Source organism: Melospiza georgiana, chromosome Z, assembly GCF_028018845.1.
Source record: "Melospiza georgiana isolate bMelGeo1 chromosome Z, bMelGeo1.pri, whole genome shotgun sequence".
Taxonomy (NCBI): domain Eukaryota; kingdom Metazoa; phylum Chordata; class Aves; order Passeriformes; family Passerellidae; genus Melospiza; species Melospiza georgiana.
In genome coordinates, this window is record NC_080465.1 from 29,079,166 (window position 1) to 29,101,525 (window position 22,360).

At 37.6% G+C, this 22,360-nt stretch overlaps 1 protein-coding gene across 7 annotated transcripts in view; it reads right to left on the reverse strand.

Annotated features, from left to right (window-relative positions):
- Nucleotides 1-22,360, reverse strand: part of NTRK2 (neurotrophic receptor tyrosine kinase 2) — a 197,183-nt gene that overhangs the window by 153,001 nt on the left and 21,822 nt on the right. For all 7 annotated transcript variants that reach the window (XM_058043676.1, XM_058043682.1, XM_058043677.1 and 4 more), the window contains exons 4-6: nucleotides 18,727-18,795; nucleotides 15,603-15,757; nucleotides 1,693-1,829 (exon numbers count right to left, since the gene is read on the reverse strand). In XM_058043676.1, coding sequence (XP_057899659.1) covers nucleotides 1,693-1,829; nucleotides 15,603-15,757; nucleotides 18,727-18,795 — 361 coding nt within the window. The remainder of the gene's footprint in view (nucleotides 1-1,692; nucleotides 1,830-15,602; nucleotides 15,758-18,726; nucleotides 18,796-22,360) is intronic.

The following is a 22,360-nucleotide window of genomic DNA, read 5'->3' on the forward strand; positions in this document are numbered from 1 at the left end:
GCTGGACTGACAGCAGAGAGGCTGAAACACAGGTTCAGGGCTGAAGCCTACAGAAAGAAAAATCTAAACAACATCAGTCAAAATATCCATCAACACAGAAACTCAGAACACAAACATTAGATTTGCAGAACTAAAACCTAGTTTTAACTCTTAAAAGAGCTAATGTCCCTCTTTTAAAAGAGATGAGAGGAAACAGTTAAAAGAAGCATTCAAGATGAAGAACATGAAGGCAGAAACTGAGATACAGGAGTGAAAGAAAAGAAACAAAAAGCAACACTTACAGAAAAGGATAGTTGAGAATCACAAATAAGGTCTAAAAGGCTCATGCTCTTCTGCTACTGAAAAGACTGCTGTGCTCCATGGCTAAGTTTGTAGTCAGCCTATATTATAAGCCCCTCTACAACAGCATGATCAAGTTATGCCAGAATACTCATGGAAAACTTGAAGCAAACTGACCATGGCACTTCAAAGATAGGAGAGTTAAAAAAATTAGGTGATCTCACTTTTTGAACAGAGTCCCACATTTCTTTTGGCTCCTAAAATTAAAACTTTTAAAAAATTTTGAAAACTAGTGGAACTTGGCAGAGGTTCCCCACAGTGTTTTAATTTCTTGTTCTCAATGACGTCTGATGCCTTGATGCCTTTGGGGAGTTTTACAGATCAGAGAAAATTTTAAAAATACAACCAGAGCTTTGCAGAACTCTTACTTATGAAAGCTGGAATGAAAGGCAGACTACTTAAATTCTGTATAAGCCTGATATAATGAACTTTGGGAAGAAAATATTAAAACTATGAAACTCAAGAGGTCCTGTCTCCTCCTCACTGCAGGAAGAGTTTTGAAAGTACACTTCCCACACCTTGTACAGACCAAGAAGCTTAACACAGTGTGCACTGTGACTATCATGACTATAGCAAAGCAAATGACATAAAATTATAATAAAGATAAGTTTTTCCTATTGTGAAATAATAGCAGTTTATGAAGTCTGCAGCTGCTTATATGCTCCTCCTTTTTCAATATTTCCATCAGAAAGGACTTAAGCAGCACACAGTCTACACAAACAAAAAATAAAAATATAAAGAGCCTAGTAAATAAAATTTCCCCACCTAGATGGTTTTAATGAGGAAAGATATTCATATATCATTAAAAAAACCAAAACCAAAACAAAACCAACCTGACCATATTTTAAGTACAATCTTCAATTTCAAGGCTTTCTGATGCTGCTAAGTGTATTAAAGAAAAATTAAACAAGCCACAAAATATTTACAACCAAATTCCAACACACTAAATTATGAAATTAAAATACAATATAATTACAGATCCAAAGTTTTTTTCACAATCAGTATAGATTGGATTTAGTCACTGTAGGCAGGTATCAATCATAATAAAAAAATGCTTGCATTTCAGTATTCCAATTCACATTACTTCCAAAAATTTACATTACTCTCATTTACAAGTGAACATCCAAAAAACCAGAGTACAAATGAGAATCTTGAGAAACAAATGTCTGCCATTCCCTAAAAGCCCTGCCATAGCCACCCTTGATTGAAAGTAACTGGAAAATAAATGTCATCCCAACATTAACTTTCTATTTGAACTTTTAATAGAAAGTTAACTAGAGCTGGACATGAAACTTCATTCCATCCTTCAGCAGGTGTCTGCTGAATTGTCACATGTTTGAATATAAACCTTACCTCATGGTTGGAAACAAGATTAGTTACCACCCAGGACACATTTGGGGGTGGCCCGCCAGTAGTATCACAGTACAGCGTGATGCTCTTTCCTTCCACCACGGTGATGTTGTAATTGCTTAAGTTTGCTGAGGGCAAGTCTGTGATAGAAACAACGGCACAAAAACCCAACATGTATTTGTATTTGACAGAATAGACACCATGAAAATCTAAGCAAACAATACCTCAAATATTCATTGTACTTCTTAGTCAGACAGTACAAAAAGCATCTTTGGAATTAAAAAACTATAATCTTTTGCTGCTATGTATTTTCTGCACCTCCTCTACTTCACATCCTAAGAAAACATTACTGCATATGGAAATACATTAACTAGTTAATTATACAGGAATATATGTCAGGTGCACAAACAGAGATTATCTTAACTTCAAAATGAAAAAAACCCTCTTCCTTTACTCTTTAAAACTGGATATTGTATCTGTTTCTTTATAACATCTACAAAGCAACCTCTGGGTTTCACTGATGTTGTGGTATTTCCACTGTTCTTCACAACACTAACAGGAAAATCCAATTAGCTCCCAGTATCCCGCAAGAGACTGAAGCCCTCCTCTCATACAGAGACAGCTCAGAGAGAGCAGGGCAAAACCTACAACTTAAGCTCAAAGAGAGGAGAACAGAGTACCTAATGGATTGAACTAGAGAAGGGAAAGGACAGAAGAGAGGGTTAACATTTGCACAGGGCTTTACTCAAGGCACATCAACTGATTTTTCTATTGTCCTCAGGAAAGCAGAAAAGCAGTGAGATACACTTATGAGAAACAAGACCAGGTGTTACAAGAATTAGAACTCCCCCTCCATCTTACAGAGTTATAAATCACTCTGTGCTTTGTTTTAAGGCATCCAAAGCAATGGGAACTTCCCAGAGTGTAAATTTTTGCGGAATGTTTACAAAACCATAAAGAAATACACAATTGCCCTCTCCAAAATAATACTAGCAATATCAGTAGATTTCAGGCACAGAGGGATTCACATTTTGTATTTATTTATGTAACAAATAATTATGCATCACTCTAGAAATAACATCCTTCTTAAAAGATACCGGGTCATCATTTGAAGCTGCTACACTCTGCAAAGAGTCTTGGTCTCCTATATGAGGCATTTCACATCAACTGTTCCAGGCAAATTTTACTTGCAGTTTATCATCTCAATAATCTGCTGTGCAGGACATTTATGCATTATTTTGCAATTACTTTTCTTTTTCTGAAACAGCAGCTCTCTCTGGTTGTGTTTTTTAGTTGAGATTACAGCAGTTTCAGCATGAACTTGGTGGTATAGAAGTTTAGCAGAGAAATTTTTCTTTATGTAAAAGGTCCAAAACAAATAAATAACCATCAAATCACTGTGAACATATGCATATGATTGCTGGAGGTTCCACAGAAGTTAGATGTATTGGAAACCTCCCTTAAATTAGTTCAATAAAATATAACTGAGTGGAAGCAATACAGAAAAGAAGATGAATAATTTTCCAGACAATGCTTTCCTGCCTAATAAGATTTGAAGATCAGCACAAGTACACGATAACTGCTCAGGCAATTCTCACAGTGTTTTAAGCAGTGTGGTAATATGATTCCCATTATAGGCATCATGGATTTCTTCTATTATGTTCACTTTATAAATCATGTGTTGAAGTTTATTGAGACAGAGCTGGGGAGTTTGTATGCCTTGATGCAGTAATCTGTTAGCGAAAGTAGCCATCTGCTCTAGCCTGCTGTGAATTCAGATCTCACCAGTGTCTGTCAACTAGCTGAGCAGGAAACAAAACTAATCTTAGGGAACATTTGGATATTAATTATGCTAGTTAGAGAACAAGGGGAGAAGTAATGAGATAATTTGCTTTATAAAGTTACACTTCCACAACACCTCTAAATACTATTCCAATTACTCTTGCCAGACCTGAACATGCAAGGAGAATAAAGATCCCCACTCTTCTTAACCCCACCACTTGGGAGGAGGTCTACATGATAGATTAGAATTACATTGTGCAAACTGGCACAGCTCCTACTAACACATCACTTCATGTGAAACCTCTCATGCAAGCAAAAATAAAAATAACTTTTGTCCCTTAGAGCTCTCCTTTAAATAGCTGTTAAGTTTTGAGACAACTTCTTCCTGCAATGTGTTTATTCATAGTATAAGCAATTGAAGTTTAATTCCTCTGGTACTGGCTCTGGTTCCCACCAAGAACTAGATCTAGTTATTTTTATTTGCAGAAATCTGCACATGTCATGTTGGTGTTATATCTCTAATGGAAACAACTACATCATGCTGCATCCTGCTAGAAGGCTATAAAATAATAGTGCTTTTATGGTGTATGTTCATGAAGTTCTAAAAACCAATTGCAAGGCCCCTGCATCTAAAAAGGTACAAATGGAATGGAATGGAATGGAATGGAATGGAATGGAATGGAATTAGAATAGATTAGAAATCACATTATTGTGTGTGTTTTCTTTTACTCTTCTTCCCAGTCACAAGATGGGTGGAAAACCCAAGAATTGTCTCAGGATTCATTTTTTCTGGTTGGATATATTGAGATAGTGTGCTTTAACTGCAGGCTGATTTTGGTTTGCTTTCCAGTGGCACCAAGACTGCTCCACAGTAGAATCCACCTAGTTGAGATGTGGCTCTATTTGGGAAAAGCAAGACAGTCACATAAGGCCTCATCTAGACATGTGATACATTGCCTTTACCAGCAAAGCAATGACGTTAAGCAGCAAAATCTGTACTGAAAAATAACTGCATGCTAAAAGAACACAATGGACCTTAACATACAGAAATGCTCAGTTTGTATGCCCAGTGTAGTGTGAGACCATTTATATTGGCCAGTAACACTTCAATTCCTATAGAACTACATAAATAGCCAACTGTGAGAGTCTGTCAGAATTTTCCCTCATCTGCCTCACAATCGTCCTTGGGAGACCACTGAAGAGAAAACCACCCCCCTGTCTATATCTGGCTCTGAAGGAGAAAAGTCACACAGCACGGGCCCTGAGACCTGAAAGCTCAGTGTTAAGCTATTGTTTTCACAAGTGTGTTTGCTGTATGCTAAGAAGGGGCACCATGCCCCGTTTGCAACAATAGCAGCTCTGGAAGCTGTCCCACCTCTCGGCCTGGCAGGACTTTTCCTGAGTTTCAGGTGGTCTCCCACAGAAGATCCTCACCTGTTTTACAACCACCGTGACAGACAGACTGAGATGTAAGAAGCTTCTCCACCAAGGACTGAGACATGAAACTCCTGAAAGGCCCCTCTGCTTCTTCCAAGGACTGGGACTGAAACCCCCAGCCCGGGGGAGGTGTGTGGGGGAGGCAAGCTGATCAAAGCGAGATGTTTGCCTGCAGATTGTGACCACTGAACCAAGAAAACAATGGCTCTCATTTACTGCTGAAAAAATAGACTACCTGTTACATCTATCAAGCTCATTTACTGCTGAGAACATGGACTACCTGTTACATCTGTTCCCTATTGTATCTGTTCCCCCCCCCTCACAATTTTCAGTAATAAAAACCTCTGAGTTAGCCAGAGCCTTTCAGATCTCCCCAGCGTAGCAGGCGGATCCTCAGCTGGACTGGACCAAAGGACTTTGTCTCTGCGTTGGTAGCTATATCCCCTCTCTCTCTCTCTCTCTCTCTCTCTCCCTCTCTCTCTCTCTCTCTCTCTCTTTCTCTATCTTTTTCTCTCTTTTTCTTTCTCTTAATCCCTCTATTGCATTTTTGCTGTGATTATTTCAATAAAACTGCATTTGATTTGATTATCACTGCAAACTCCCTTGTACCGTGTTGGTTTTTGCACTCTGAGATCACTCCTACGAACCATCAGGTCATCTGTCCACTAGGACGGACCCTGACACCAACCACACTGCCTTTATTCCTGAGCTAATTTGGTTAAATACAGTGGTTTAGATAGTTACCACTTTTGTTGACAGGGATGTACATTTTAAAGGACTTTGTAAACAGCAGTTGATACAAAATTAGCAGATAGCACAATCAAATATTTTTGTATACTGCCAGCATAGTAAGATTAGACTGTAGCATAAGGGCCTCTACAAGGTAGACATGACATCATCCTTCCACAAGTTTCATCTTGGTATCTGTCAGACAGATTAATCCACGCCTCAAAACTCAAACCACAGTCTCTGTTCCAAACTTTGATAGAATTAATTATTATAACTCTGGATATCAGCAATAATCTTTCTTATACCTGATTGATTTTTGCTATGTATTTGAAGTTTGCTAAATTCTTGGCCTTAACCTTCTGCAACAATGTTTTGTATACAGGTTGCATACAAGAGCCTCTTCCTTTTACAAGTTCTGGAATTTCTCTCAGACATTCAAATTTATTGAATACTTTCCTGTTCTGGTGGAACAGGGTAAAGAGAGTTTCTGAATGATCATTTTAAGACCACTTTCTTTTATTTTGTTTTTCAAGACCTCTTTCTTTTTAATAATCTATTCAAATCTTTTCAGTCTCTACAAAAATGGGAGGACAGAACCCGCTACTGAGAACTTTAAACTGTAATGTAGAGAGTAACACAGTTTGAGAGATGAAATCATACACTCAAATCCATGTGTTTCCATTATGCACTAGTACATAATAGCTATGTGCTTTCACCACATACGGAATGTATTTTCTCATATTCAGCATGATTAAACTTTATTCTCAGGAATAGGCAACTCTGGATTAGAATAAGCAGTTACTTCCCTCACTCCAGCACAACTAGACAGAACTAGAGACAAGCAGGAGGAGCTCATTTATGTCAGCTGAGTCTCTCCAAATACCATCTCATGCTTTAAGAGAAACAAACACTCCTTAAAGTAGGGTTTGGGGAGGGAGGGCATTTACCTTCACAGACCATCATTAGTGCAAAAGGATGGCCTAAAGCCATCAGACAGCGAAACTGTCAAGCATCACTAGGGAATGAGTCACATCTTCCCTGTGCACAGTAGGGACTTCAGCGACCACAAAACCAACACTTTGGATGCCATTTTCAAAGGTTACTACTACATTTGGCTACACAACTGTCAATGGAAATTAAGAAAATGAATGTGCCTGTATTCCTACAGGGCTTTCCAAGTCTTCATGCTGCTACTTATTACTTTCTACAGAAAACTTAGACTGGCCTTCCTAGAGCCAGACTGTCACTATATGTCAAAGGAAGGATATGATCTAATAGAGAAATAAAAACTCTACTCTGTAACTCAACTCTTAGCACCAAGAACCTTAGCCAGTATGCTAAAGGAACATTTAAAAGAAGGTGGTCTTAAGCCGGAAGAAGCAAATCCATCCTTGAACCAAAGATACTGTTTCACTATCTGCAATAAAAATAAAAAGTAATAAAAATTTTTACAAAATTAATACCAGACACTTTTTCTGCTTCAACTTTCACTTGCTCAGTTCTAGGATTTTTTCCAGTTGCTAAAAAACCTTTAAAAATTATCTCAATATGCTCAATTAGCCTCACTAACACCTAAGAAATTATATGATGAAAAAATTAGTACCTGAGATAATACTGCAAATTCAATATTGCTATTGAATCACTAAATGGTTTTCAATGCAGCCCATATCATCTCCTGTTTGCTTGGCATGTTTTTGAAGGCCAATTTGTTGTGTAACAAGAACAAGAAGATACCGTGAAAAAATGACAATTTTTTCTGCATCTGATTTTTAACCAGGTAATTTTAATCCTCACCTGAAATCCTTAACCCATCTTTTTAGTAAATATATCAGACACAGAATTATTAAAATAACACTGAGGCAGCAACCATCTATCAAACTGAACCATGCAAGGCAGCCTACCAGAACCACTAATTTCTAAAACATCCACTGCAATTCTTAGGACCCAGTGATTAAAATCAGTCTACTTTCCTCACATAAGATTCCAATAAAGTCTAGGATTCTTGTTTCTCCTGGTTTGGCTTTTTCACTCTAGGGACAAAGCATGCAAATAATTACCTCACTACAGTACAACCTGGTAACAGCCACTACTTGTCTGGAGCCTGAAAACAGGATGGTTGACAATGCAATCATCCACAGTGTCACGTGAATCTGCAAATTTCAAAGGTCTTACTTGCTCAAAGCTGGCTGTTATGGAAAGCAGGACACAATGATACCATGTTCCTTGTATCATTCTATTGAAATTGTGCCTTGTTTGAAAAGGCAGTAATGTTTACTAATTCCAGAGGTCTTTTCCTATGTGCTTTCAAGGGTTTAAAAAAACAAAACAAACAAACAAACAGACATAGTGAGAAAAATTCTAGTAATTCTAGCTATAAAGATAAGAGCTGTTGGATATGTGATTCACCTCTTGGGTTTCACTTAACAAAAGCCTGTAGCCAATAAGCCCTGAGCCAGATTTCCAGCCTAGCTGCATCTTCAAAGACTAAAAAACTATACCCCAAAAATTTACCAGCAAAGCATGAATGAAAGAACCACAAACAATTGTTGTGGTTCCTGTTTTGGAATTGTTCCATTTCCTGTTGTATCACAATCACAGAATCAAAATCCTCAGTACACAGAAAATTGCAGAAATCTCAGGGAAGTTGTAACAAGATGACAAATAAATTCAATGAAGATGAAAAAAATATGTTAGGCAAATAATATACAGAATTAGCAGAAATAAAGAACATTTAAAATGAAATTTAGTCTTTCATTTATCTTCCAGATCCCAAAGATCTCCATCTCCATTTTTTTTCTGAAGATCTAAGATCCCTTTCCTCTCCAGTCTTCATTTCATGATATTAACCACCATGCATTACAATCACTCCACTAAGATTTTGCCAACAACAAAACTTTACATTTCCAACCGGTTAAAATGGAAAGTAAAGGTGTTAATCTTAGAGGTATAAGAAGAAAAGATGAAAATGAATCTGGGATTATGACCCATTTCCCCAGATTTCCATACTCTGCCCACAGTGTTTGAATGTAAATTTAAAAAACCTGAAAAAAAATTACTTCAAATCTTCAAGAGAATACACAGACACTGAATAAAGCACTGAATCACCACTGAATAGACATATGCTTGCCATGTGGCAGAGTAAATATTGATGGGTGTTTTCCACAATGACCAAATGTACTAACGGTACTTTGCATAGGTTGGGCAGAATGTATTTCTGTCGGGAGGCAGAATAAAAGTTATGGCAGCTCATTGACCCTCCCAAATATTTTAAAATACTAAATGAAATCTCCCTCCTCTCATGGCATGCTGGAATGCCATTCTCAATCAGGAACCTTTACAGAAAACAATTAAACAAGTACAGTCTATACCAGAAGATGATGAGTCTAATTTAAAGCATTGCTTTCCCAGATCAAATGCACTCTTATTTTGCCTTTAAACACTCCATCACTCCATATGTAACTAAAGCTTTCACTAGAAGCAAACTTCTTTACATAGAGCCAGCACATGCCACAGCAAAGACTACAACACTTGCTATCTCCTCGTCACGACCACAGCAACAAGCACTGTCTCCACAGAACTGTGACACCATCACCATCCAGGGCTTCAAAACCATCATGAATACAGTGCAGCCAAAAACCAGCAAGAGATGTGCACCCACACAAATTCATTTGGACACCAAGTTCTCATCTGCAGTCAACCTCTACAGAAGCTCCAAAGGATGCTGCTGATATTCCAAATCAGATGAAGGGCTTACATCTCCAAGATTTACATCAGCTCCTTAACTTATTCCTAGAACTTTTCTTTTAAGACCCTTAGGTGTACTCTGGATTCTAATAGGAAGGTGCTGAATAAAATAGGATCTTGCATATTATTACCTGGTCGCCAGTAATAATATAAGCACTTTGTCTGCAAGAATTTTGAGAGAAGTGTTTTTTTACAGAAGCTATCAACCTTACCAACAGTTCTCTTGCTAGTAGCATGAAGGTATTCTGCCTTCATGAATGGCTAAGGAAATTAAATTACACCTGGTATAATTGTTCTAACATGGCATTTAAGCTACAGCTGAGCCACAACAGCTTTCAAAGGAAAACCAAAACCAGGTAGTGTCATTGGGCTGAATATGTCAGCCACAAGCTTAACAGATGAACTGAGAGTTAAACAGCCTTTGAAGTGTAAGTTAATGAGGCCCAAACCAGCTTAAGCAAACCTCTAGCAAATGGCATCTAATTCACCAAGAGTATGCAATGCAGTTTCAGTATTGTTATCTGCAGAATTTCATGTGCGTCCAGAAAATACTCAAAATAATGCTGACCTGCCTAATGTTGCAACATGATAAACATGTGATCCTGAAACAGGAACATTTTCAGAGAAAAACATAAAAAAAGTAAAACGATGGGTTTCACTTTTGGTATCAAGTATACCATATGCCAAGTATATTATTGAAGGGATGCCTTGAAAAAAGGATTCCCCTTTTAAAGAAAACAGTACTTTCTTTAGATTTCAGGTGGAGTTACCTAGTCATCAGTCTTCACCTAGACAGAGCAAAGTAAGACTATGACCACAAAAGAGTCAAAGAGAGAGATTCTCCTTAGCAGGTCAGCACTCCACTCTTACACAGATGTGTCAAGTCAGGCACAGAGAGTACCTCTGTAAATCTGCACAATATCATGAGTTCAGAGATACTTCTTTCTCTTGGATAATGCTTTACTTCTTTCTATTTCTAATCTACTTTTTATTACAAATCTCCTTTGTTGACACTAAAGTAGAACTTGAATCAGTATTATCAAAAAAAATTGGCTTTTTTTAACATGAGACATTCATATATACCACATGTAGCTCAACTATCATCATTCACAATCCCTGATTTACATAGATTGTAATGTATAAACATCTGTATGAAAGTTGATGTTTGATTCACAAATAGGTAAATGTTGCATGTTCAGAAGAAAGTTATATATGTATCTTTGGGATTCCTGTTGTCTTTCAAATTCCATAAAATTTTGGTTATTTCCAATTACAAGCTAGAAAATTCTTCTAATTAAGCTTGGAAAGTTTTAACTCAACTTGAGACCAACAGTGAAATTCCATTACTGTCAAAGTCTCTCAAAAAAATGAAGTTTTTCACATAGCCCACGATCACAGGTATGAATTAAAACTCTTATAGAGAAAATTAGAAGAGTTTGCCTTTACACATCATGCACCACATCTAGTTCTTGTGCCAAAATAAACAACACAGGCTAGAGAATCCATGAATATTCTGAAACATAAACACTGGTAACATTTAAGTATTTTTTAAAACTCAATTCTGCCTGTAATATTTTCCTTCTAATATGCTTATCAGTGAAATCTAGCTGATAGTGGAAGAGAATGTCAACACCCACTGGATTATGCCTTTGCTTGTGGTTTTAGACTGCATTATACTGCAATTGCTTAACATCTAATGCTTATTTTATTGGCTCAGTAGTAGTACAAATCTTTTCTGTAAATTTGAAGAAATAAATGTGTCAATGTTTCAGTTTGCCTTTATTCCTTCCTTGGATTTATGACCACCTGCCTCCAGTCTCATTTTGCCATGAACTTATTTACCTCTAGCACAAAAAACAAAATCACCAGAAACAGGCTTAAATGAAGCTAGACCCAGTTCCAGTCCATTTTCAGTCATCTGAGCAATTGCCTGTTAAAATCATGGGTTTCCCCAACAAGTAAGAAATGAGTAAGCAGTTATTTTAGCTTGAAATTCTACATTACAAAAACTTTTAAAATTTTTTCAGTCATACATACACAAGTATCCTAGTATGCACTAAGAGCAACAGCATGGTAGTTTGTGTGCAGGAGAAAAGACAGGCAAAGAATGTGAACATTCATTAAATCACATAGGTCTTAGACAAGACAACAATTCCGCTGACAGGCTGCAGATGTAAACAGCCAGCCATTCTGAATATACCTTATTGATATGTAAAGCATATTAACACAGGGAACTAATCTGCAACATTGTTCAGTAGATTGCAGCTAGCATATGTGACCAGTGATAAGAAAGAAGGCACCTAAAGAAACAATGTATGATAAAAAAAGCATCCAAGGCTGGCACAGTAAGCAAAACTGAAAGACAGATTCAGCATGACGTCTCCATATACAAAACTAAATTGGCCAGATAAGGCAAAATGCCATTAATCAGACTGAGATGCAAAGCAATACAAATTCTGTACAGGACTGCAGAGACAGCTGTAGAAGCCACGCCTTTTCCCAAAACACCAGAAGATAAAAAGACTTCTTTCTGTATCACTGAAATCAATCGTAATGGCTCAGTAAGTGTCTGCCAGAGGGGCAAGCAACATATCAACAATCAGTCCCAAGGACGTGCTCCTGCCTCCCTGGCATTCAGCAAGCTCCAGGTCATCTGCAGACTGACAGTCTTTTAAGTAACCTTACCCAAGGCACAGAACATGCCCCACTTCCAAGGACTTAAGACACTGGTGGTAATAACAAAGAGAGCTTAGAAGCATTAATAAGAATAAAAGTGTTTACTCATTTAGTTCTCTTCATTGATTTACTAGAGCTATTTACCAGATGGAAACAAAAGGAGATGTCCCAGGTGGTGGTGCTGTTCACACTGTACAGATAAATGGCAAATGCTCTGGAAATGGCAAAACTGAACATGACCATCTCTATACACAAAAGGCTCTGCTACTGTGGTAGATGCAACTTGAAAATCTTTGACACAGTAATTACATATGATCCTAAAACCTAGAAAAATTTGACTATTTTCATCATATCTACATACATTTCAAATGCAGTTGGAAAAATAATTATTGATTGACACTTTTAATATTGCAGTTGGAGAGGATCTTCTGGAGAGTGAGCATACTTGACTTTAAACCTCAAGAAATTAAATCACGAAGTCGATGACATCTAAATGGCAATCTTTAATGAGCACATTATTGAACACTCCCACCGTACAAACAGTTAGCAAAGGACCACAGAAATTTCCTAATTTTCTCATCAATTACCTACAAACCAAAGTCCTATGATCAATAAACCACAGTGGGCTCAACCTACTTCCCAGCAAAAGATTTATTTACAGCACACAGCAGAAAGACAACCTTTTATCAAAACATTTATTACATACTGTGATCACATAGGCCTCCTACTATAAGACTATGAAGTAACACCTTAGTAACACAAAGAAGACGGCACTTTTGCTTAGTTTACAAATTTAAAAAAAAAAAGAGAAAACAAATTCACCAAGAAGATGAGGTGGAGTCATTTCATTAGTAAAGAAAATTAGAAAAACAGAGAAAATGTTTCACTAAAAAAATGCAGAAGCCTTCACGCCCAAATATTTCTCTTTACATCAAAGGGAGCTAAAAAACATCCCAGAGTTCACAGGAAAAAAAATTCAATATGTCAAAAATTTAATTTCTCTTCTGTTTCAGTTCTACATATTAGCCTCCCAAAAGATTCTGAAAATGAAATATACCAGCTTCACCCATGGTTTTATTTTGAAACTAAGTCTTGTCCTTTAAAATACAGAAAAATACCTGTGAGGATATTCAAACCAAGAGCCATGCATTCAATTTTTCAGATATCTTCCAGAATACAGCCCACAAATATGGGGGTCATTGCTCTTCACCAGGCATTCTCTACTCTATGTCTAGGAAAAGGATGTGCTGTCATCTTTATTAAAAATCTGTGTCCTACATTGGTTAATTTTGAAAAGATAAATTAAGAGGAAACAGCTGCTAAAACAAAAGAAATAAAGGGAGAGGAAAAGTAATGTAAAATTTGGTGATATTTGGACCCTGTAAACTAACATAAATTATTTGTAGGCATGTTGCTGGCATCCACTCAGATCTTCAATACAACACATGCTTTCCATATGCAAATTACATACATTGCAAATTCCAACCTAAATGTTGTATATACTCACTTTTCCTCCTCCTTTTCCTCTTCTATTTGGACGTACCACCTTTCCTTGTCATGACAAGTCAAGATATGCCCACAGGATGCATGCATCTGTGCACATATATGCACCTAAAGAGCATCCAGGGCCCAGGGACAAGCCTGTTTTGGCTGCAGATGGTTAAGAAATCAGGGGAAAGAACTAATCTCTCACAGGTTTAATTCTGGGTATTTAACACCAAAAGTGTTCAAAGGAAAACCCTAGCAACCTGGTAGTTTCTAGATGCACCAGCTAAGAATGTTACAAAATGTGCTGGAAATTTCTTTCTTGCAGTAATTGATCTCAGTCCAACAGCTGACCTCTCTACACTCAGCACATTAATCTACCTTCTAGTCCATCCAGCTGGAGCAGAAGGTTGGGTCCATTTAACTCAGCTAGGTATTATATCTCTCATTTCAGGCAAATCAGATCCTGGAGCACACAAGACCAACTCTACAGCTCACAAGACTCCCGGAACATGTGGGGGTTATTTGACTGCATGAGACACTAACATAATTTCTGCCACCATGCCTGGCCCCAGAAAGAAGCTGGGCACAAGATCAATATGAGGCCACAAAATACATTATTGACAGTAAATGCTGCACTTGCTGAGCCTGCAGTGATCCCCACCATGGCTGTTCTTTGGCCAGCTGCTACCAGAGGATGTCACACCCTCCACACAGGCAGTGGAGAAAATGATGCTCAATGGACAATGATGGAAAGAGAAAAAGTGCAATTTCTCCTACAGGTCACATTCACTTATAGCTTTTCCTATCCAAATCAGCCCTCCATTAAGATCTTCTTGCCCTCTTTCCTTCCTACCTGCCTGCTGCTGGGGACCCCAGTTTCCCACTCTGCTTCTAGAGTCCAGAAGATGTGACATCATGATAGAAAGACCCCATTTCTCCCCGTCATGTACAGAGGAGGAGAAATCTGCAGCTAGTGAGTGAAACCTTTCCCCAGCTGTCCCAGGACCATACACAAGCAGCAAAACTGTATATGAAAAAGGGAAGGAGATCGCCATTATTGCTATATAATTTTTCAAATTCTTCTAGATCCATGTATCTGAAAACAATATGTTGCAATATGCCACAGACCTAAGTTTGATATAAGTCTTTTGTACAACCTTTAAATTTGTGTCACTAGCATGGAGAACAGAGCTCTTGCTAATTTGTCTCAAGTGGCATGTAGTTCTGAATTTTCTTCTGTGGCCCTAATACTAGTATTTTTGAAGGAAAATAGAAACTTCATTAACTATAGATACCTGAAAAAAATCAAGTAGGTAAAATTGAGCTATGAATGTCTATTGAGTTTGGAAACACTAATATTTAGTTCAACAAAGGCACATTCATTCTATATAATACTTGTTTGATATCTATAATCAGTATTCTATTTCCCTGCCCTTGAATAATGGTACATTCTTAAAGGATCAAGAGAAAAATAAACAGGTTTACATGAACTGGTGAAGGGCCTTGAGACAAGCCATATGGGGTGTGGCTGAGGTCACTTAACCAGGAAGAGACTGATGGAAGACCTCACTGGTGTCTTCAACTTCCTTTAAGGGGAAGAGGAGGGGCAGGCACCAATCTCTTCACACTTGTAACCAATGACAGGACTCGAGGAAATTGTATGAAGATGAGTCGGGGGAATTCAGGGGATATCAGGAGTGTGGCTGGGCATTGGACAGGCTCCCCATGGAACTGGTCCCAGCACCAATCCTGTCTGACTTAAAAAGCATTTGGACAATGCTCTTGGTACATGGTGTTACTCTTGGAGTGTCCCATGCAGGGCCAGGAGCTGGACTCCATGATCCTGATGGGTCCCTTCCAACTCAGGATATTCTGTGATCCTGTAATTCTATGAAGTTCCAAGAACCATTCCATGTGGAACAAAAAAACACTGACAGACCGTCAGCCTTTCCTTTAGAGCACTGTTGACATCCTGAGAAGTACTTTGTAGAAAAACATGTTCGTTTTTGCCTGGCTCACAATAACTTAGCAGTAGTTTTATGTTAAAAGAATATTACCGCAGTTCGGGACCTTCATATCCAGCAAGGCTGTCTTCTTGTTGTTATCATCTATGCAATATAAGTCCTGAGTTTCTGTGTAAAACTTGGTCTCTTGAAATTTCTTGATCCACATGATTTCACAGGAACATTTGAATGGATTATCCACCAATATCCTACAGGAAAAAACACCAATTTTTTTAGAAGGTTAAATGTGCCACGCATATAGGAAAAAAAAATTGAGGGGCGGGGGGGCTCCAAGCATTCAGCTGGATGAAAACACAAGTTAGTTATTTAGGTTAAGGAAGACAGGATGAACCCTTTAAGTGGCATAACACATGCACCCTTGGTGAACTCAGTGCAGAGAAAGCTGCCAAGTTGGTAACAGTTTCCGTGCAGGGAATTAAGGGCTGCACCCACTGAGGGCCCAGAATATCATAGGAAGGAGAGACCACACAAGGGATTTGGCTACTATTTCAAATTCATCAGTGTAAGTCAGGAGCCCATGGAGAACAGCCGCTCAAGAACATCCATTTTATTTAATAAATCAGGAAGTGATTAGAATTCATCTCTTCTACACCTGAGCCACCACTCAGTTACCTCAGAAATGGTTTACTGCTGTGGAGTAGTAAATTCTTTATAAAGTCAAACAGTCTTGGATTATACACACACTCTTCCAACTTTAATCACAAAAAAGGACTTCGCCTAATCTTTAAATTTCATCTGCTACAACACTCTAGAAAAACCTCACAGTAAAACCATAAGCAATGTCATGAAGAAATACTAAATGAAAAAATGGTGCTGAAATAGAAATTGATACAGTACCCTGCCTGGAATTTAAACTACAGGTTAGCAGACCTAAGAAACTGCAGTTTTAAAATTTAATAAAACTATAAAACAGTGTAATGCAATTACATGCATATTAAATATGAACACAAACATATCTACATAAAGAGTGACTAGTCTTATTTTTCCTTCTACTGGCATACATGAGATCCAATAAAGTGAGTGAGCAAGTGTTTGTTTGAGGCATTTCATTGTCAGGAGAACAGTCATTCTTAACAAAGTTTCAGAGGTAATTTTGATGTACAGAAATTCAAGTTTCTTGCAGAATCTATGCTCACAAATGCCTCCTGAAGACAGGAAGTGTGCAAATCATGAAAAAAATGGTCTTATTAGAGCAGTGCCCCCAAAAGCCATCTCGAGTCCTTTGAGAAGAAACAACTGCAGGGATCCTCAAAAGTGTCTGAAGGACCAATCTGTATTCACAGAAGTCATCCTCTGGACTTGAACACGCAGCATGAACACAAATTGTTTGCACAAGACATAATATGAACATGATAACTCCTTGGATCAAAACCTATCTCATGCATTTTCAAAACAGTGACATTTACTTCTATCTTCTGTTTCATCCTATCCTGAAAAGAGAAATTTCTCTTGACCAATGGCTGAGCAGTCTTCTTCTAGTGTTTTATTTTGTGCTAACCCCATCTAAGGAGTTAGGAGTTAGGCACATCATTGGCAGGATGCTGGATGCATAATGCCCCTCTACAGACACTTGTGTGAAAGAAAAATTCTGACCTACAGAAAGCAAATTCTGAGTCTTTATCTTGTTTGCTCTAATTTTATGGCTGCAGTTCATTTGTTCTAGAAGAAACCTTCCAAAGTGGCATCTCCTTCTCTGTAATATCTGGTGACTATACTTCACTTCACTTTATTCTAAACTTCTCATCCCTTTACATTTTGATATGCAAAGGTACTGACAGGACAAACATACTTGTTTGTCAGATTGAGGGGAAGTTCTTCAGAAGCTATTTATGGCAACATTCATATCTCAGATTTACCTACCAACACACTTCCTGCTCTTCTGTTTCTGATCTTATTAACAGAATTGTTCAACTATACTGATTTTACCACTGCTTATTCTCCTTTCTGGCTCTGCTTTTATCCCTCCACTTCCTTTCCCTCATTTCCCCCCCCATCTGTTTATTTCACTTTATCGTAACATTTGTTTGCATAACTTCAGTTTGTCTAGTCCTACACTCCTTCTCCCAAGTCCACAACACTCTACCTCAATTTTTTATCCCCTTTTTTCCTCAACTTGTACATCGTCATGCATTGTCTCTGTACCTCAAATAGTACTCTCTTTAACCTTCACACTATCCATTTTCCCCATATCTTGTTCACTCCCGCTACATTTGCCCTGCTTCTTCATGCAGAAGCAACAGAACAACAAAGGACATGGAGCAATGGGAGAGCTTTGCAACTAGCTGGTCTCCTCATTGGAGAGCTCAACTCAAGTTATTAAAAAATATTCCAGTGAGCAGTGTTCCCAGGGCCATAAAGAAAATAATTATACCAACTTAATTATCAACAAAATATACCTAAGGGGCATAACTTCTTTTTGTGCCACTGAGATTTGCTCATTTCTCTTCTCACATGCTGAAGTTCAGCTGAAGAGTACTAGGATTGCATGGCAGGTAGTTCATATTTGGATTGTCACTTTGGACAAATTCTGACTCTGATCTGAGATCCAGGAGAGCAACCTCCCTCTCCTCTGCAGCCACCAGATCTCCCAGAACTCCTGCAGGCTCTCTGCATATTAGCAGAGAATGCACAGGATTACCAAACTTTTGGATCATGCATCAATAAGAAAATATGGCAGATGTAACAGAGAATAAAAATGTTAGTATTGAAAAAAATCAATAAAGAAATGTTTACTAGTGCTTTCATTGCTAAACAATTACATAAAGCACATAAAATGCAACTCAAGAATTTGAGAAAATAAAAATACTCAATAGCCAGCCACACCACTATAAGAATATGAGAAACAGTCTTATATGAATATGTGCAAAAGACTGTATTTTCACTAGTTCAAATACTTAAATAAACACCAGCAGTTTTTAAAATATCTTAAAGCTGAAGGAAGAGGCTATTTTGACCTCTACTTTACTTTAAAATATATACCTAACCTTCTTGAAGCCCTGGAATGAAAATTTCTCTGCATTTAAGTGTTCAGAATTGATGCTTTCTTTGGACCAGAACTGCACTTCTAATTCCTCTACCTTCAAGAGAACAAACTTTGAAGTGTTATTCTTCCATTCCAGCCAAAAATAAACTTATATTTTAAGAAATGACAACTTACAGATCAGACAAACCCAGATGGCGAAAAGGCTTCTTGGACAAACTCGAGAGCTTGTTTCTGGATAAATTGCTATGGCAAAAGAGAAAGATTGCATTAATTAGAATTGCTTCTTCTTACACTAAAAATACAGTTTGTCTCTCTTGAAAAAGCAATAAAGAACTAGAACCAGCTCTAAAAGTCCTTCGACTTCAATTGTAAAAGGGTGGTGCTCAGTCTTGATGGTTTCAAGGGCTGGAGTCCTGTCAGCATGTAATGTCAAGTACATACAAAATCAAACTCAACAGGGATCAATATTTTCACTTTTAGCACTTTGTCAATTTCAAAAAAGCAGCAGATTTAACTGTGTTTCAAAAGTATTTTGTAAAGTCCAGGTGTTAATTATATGCTCAATTTATTCATGTGAAATGGGTGTATCCCTTTCTTTGATGCTGCACCGAACTCTGTACTCATATAAGCCCTCCTCACATGCTAGCACACATCCACCTCAGAGCTTTTTAGTTGTTCTTTTCAAATTGCATGTGCAATATGCACCCACACGGAAGATCAAAAGGAAAACTGTAAAATGCCTGTATTGGGCTTTTTTTATGTCAATTAAGCATTTACGGTTTCCAGTGGTAATTAAGTGAAAGGTCTTCTCCCAATATGCAGAGCAAAGAAATGTTGATTGGAACCAGAAATACTCCTCCCCGCACAGCTTACAAAACTGCTTTCTCCACCCCAAAGCAAAATAATGCTTGTTTTGTACAGTCTTATCAGTCTATGAATTGAAGATAGTGAGAGCAGTAAACTGTTTAACTGCCAGCAGTAAAGCACAGATCAGTGTTATGAACCAAAATACCATGAGTTTTATGTGGTATTATAAAGGTGCCATAGGGGCTCCACACTTACTGTTGTATTGCATCTAAACTCCAGGTTTAAATATATTTTTTTTTTTTAATCTGATTAAAGAACACAGTGTTTACTTCCAAACTTTCAGATGTGATCTTTGAGTACAAGATAATTTTCACAGAAATTACAAGTTGGATATTCTAAAAATGTTTAGAGCAGAATCAAAGAGATTATATTTCATCACTGATTTTTTCTGGCAAAGAAGAGCCTGAAGTTTACAAACTGACTGGTCCTTACATGTGAGAGCAAAACACAAGAGTTACTATTTCATTAGTCAGCTGAACTCATGGACCCTGATCAGATAAATTGACATTAAGTAGCAGTTTGCATATAGAACAGAAGTTATGTTTAAGCAAAAACTGTCACTACCCATTTTTTTCCTAGTATGCACATGCTTTGTGTTGGGAGTTTGAATAAAAGAAGCAGGATCCTCATACAGACTTGGGCTTTTGCCTCCAACATGGAGCCACATCAAACCCCATCTGTCCATGGAAAACTCTTCACTCACCACACAGGAAGATCACTCCTGTTCCCACACTGACCAGTGGCATGTATGGAGGCCCCTGTGGTATTGCCAGACAAGGCATGCCTCTCTTACTGCAGATCAAATAAATCCTACCTTTCCCAAAAGACAACCAGATATACAGAGCACTTTACCTGCAGATTCCTGCTGTAAATGTATCACCTTAAGCAATACTTCAACAGTAAATTTAATTTTATATATATATTTTTCATAAGGTGATCCCTTATTATTGACTACAGAGATGCCTACTGTCATCTTTTTAATTCATGTTAAGTGAAAAAAATCACTGTCAGGGTTATTTTGAAGTAGTTAATGAACCCACTTCCACTTCCATAGAAAGAGAATATGAATTAATTTCCCAATTCAACTGCACACAAAAAGACCACAGCAAGCAGCCCAAAGAAAATTCATCTGAAGTTCTAAAGGTGTTTTTTTTATTATAGGAAAAAAATTTCAAGAGTAGAGAGCCGGAGTAGTTTAGCCCCAAAGATGAACTTAAGGAGAGGACTCAGATTCAGTCAAAAGTATGACTGTATTTTACATGAAAATATCAAGATCACTTTAAAGTTGCTAGCCTTAACTCAGCTAAAAGCAAACCAGTGGCAATATGAGTAGAACAAAACCAGACTGAGAAACCACATAAAGATTTACAGAGCTAGCACCATGAGCAGAGTTCTGTCACTGATAGTGCTTCTGAAAAAGGGAGGCAAGAAAGGAGGGAACAGACCTAAGGAGAACCGGGAGAAAGAGGTGAAGAAATGGCCATTTTGCTACACTCAGTCTCCCTCCACAGGCAACACCCTGCTGTGCCTATAGCTGGAACCAGCCCTGTGTGCAAGCAAGGGGAAATCTGCTGCAAGGTTGATCTCAAATGGTTTCCTTTGGCTGCCTTACCTAAAGCAAGGCAGTAGAGACACAAATGCATTTTGATACCTGGAGCTGTATACATACACTACACTTGCAATCTATGATTCAGTGATGCACTTAGACACAGACTAGCACATAACAATGACTATTTTTAAAAGTTTTTATAAATAGGCACTTGCTGTGAAATGTTTTCACATTTAAAGGCACTGACAATATACCATGCATGTGTATAACACAGGTCCATTACAGTTAGCAGCAAATAAGCTTATAAACTACAGCACTACTAAAATGAGACTGTTGGCTAACAGGCAGTGAAAACAGTAAAAATTAGATGAGCAAGGCTATTAATTACAGTTTAATAGCATCTATTATGACATTTATTTTCCTGTTGTTTATGTTTTTACTCAATTCTTCTTATGATAGAAAATTTTAGAAAGATACCTGGACTACATAAGCTTTCCCAAGAAAATAAGGAAATCACAAAAAAGGGCTTGAGAAAATGCATGTTAATAAGTATCTTTTAAACTGGTACTCTTGTATGATTCATAAATAAATACTATTTTTATATAATATAGCTCCTTAACTACATCAACAGACTTTTCATAGAACAGAAAAGAAAGCTGTAACAGTATCACAGCAAAAATAATGCTTATAAAGTTACCTCAATCTTCAGAAAAATGTCTTTTGTTTTCTTTATGGGATAGTAAAAAATTAGTTTCCAAATAAAATCTAAGACTTCTCAAAGACCTGTAGTGTGCATTACCCTTGCAAAAGGAAATTCCTTTAGTGCTTAATAGTTTTCACTGTCCCAACCACAACAGAAGCTATACTACCTTCATAGGCAGTCAACAGGATTTTTATTGCTGATGACAACAAGTCATGATTCACTGGGGCTTTCAGAAACATTTTAGTGCATAATGACTTGCCAAAAAAAACAAACAAAGGCATTTTGCAGGGATAACAGATCAGCCTCGGTAAAAAATACCTCTGTACTTACTGCTTTGTCCTGTGCATCTAGAGCAGCTGGTGCCACTTAATATTTTCCATCTTATCTGGGTTTATCCTGTGTCTGCCCACATTACTAAATCCCCCCAAAAGAAAACACAGTACGAGACTGGATAATCTCTTGGTTCATAATGTAACTATTCTGCATCAAGAACTCATCTATATCAAGCGAACAGATGTCAAGTCAGTCTAATTTGTTTCTAACAAGGAGCTTCATGAGTTACAGTTCTACCAAAGTCTGCTTTCCAGCAGATACATATTCCCAGTTTGACTGCATGCTCAAAGGAAGCTTCTCTTATGGCTGAAACACTTTAAAGGCATCTTATCCAACTGGATTCTGTAAAGCCTAGC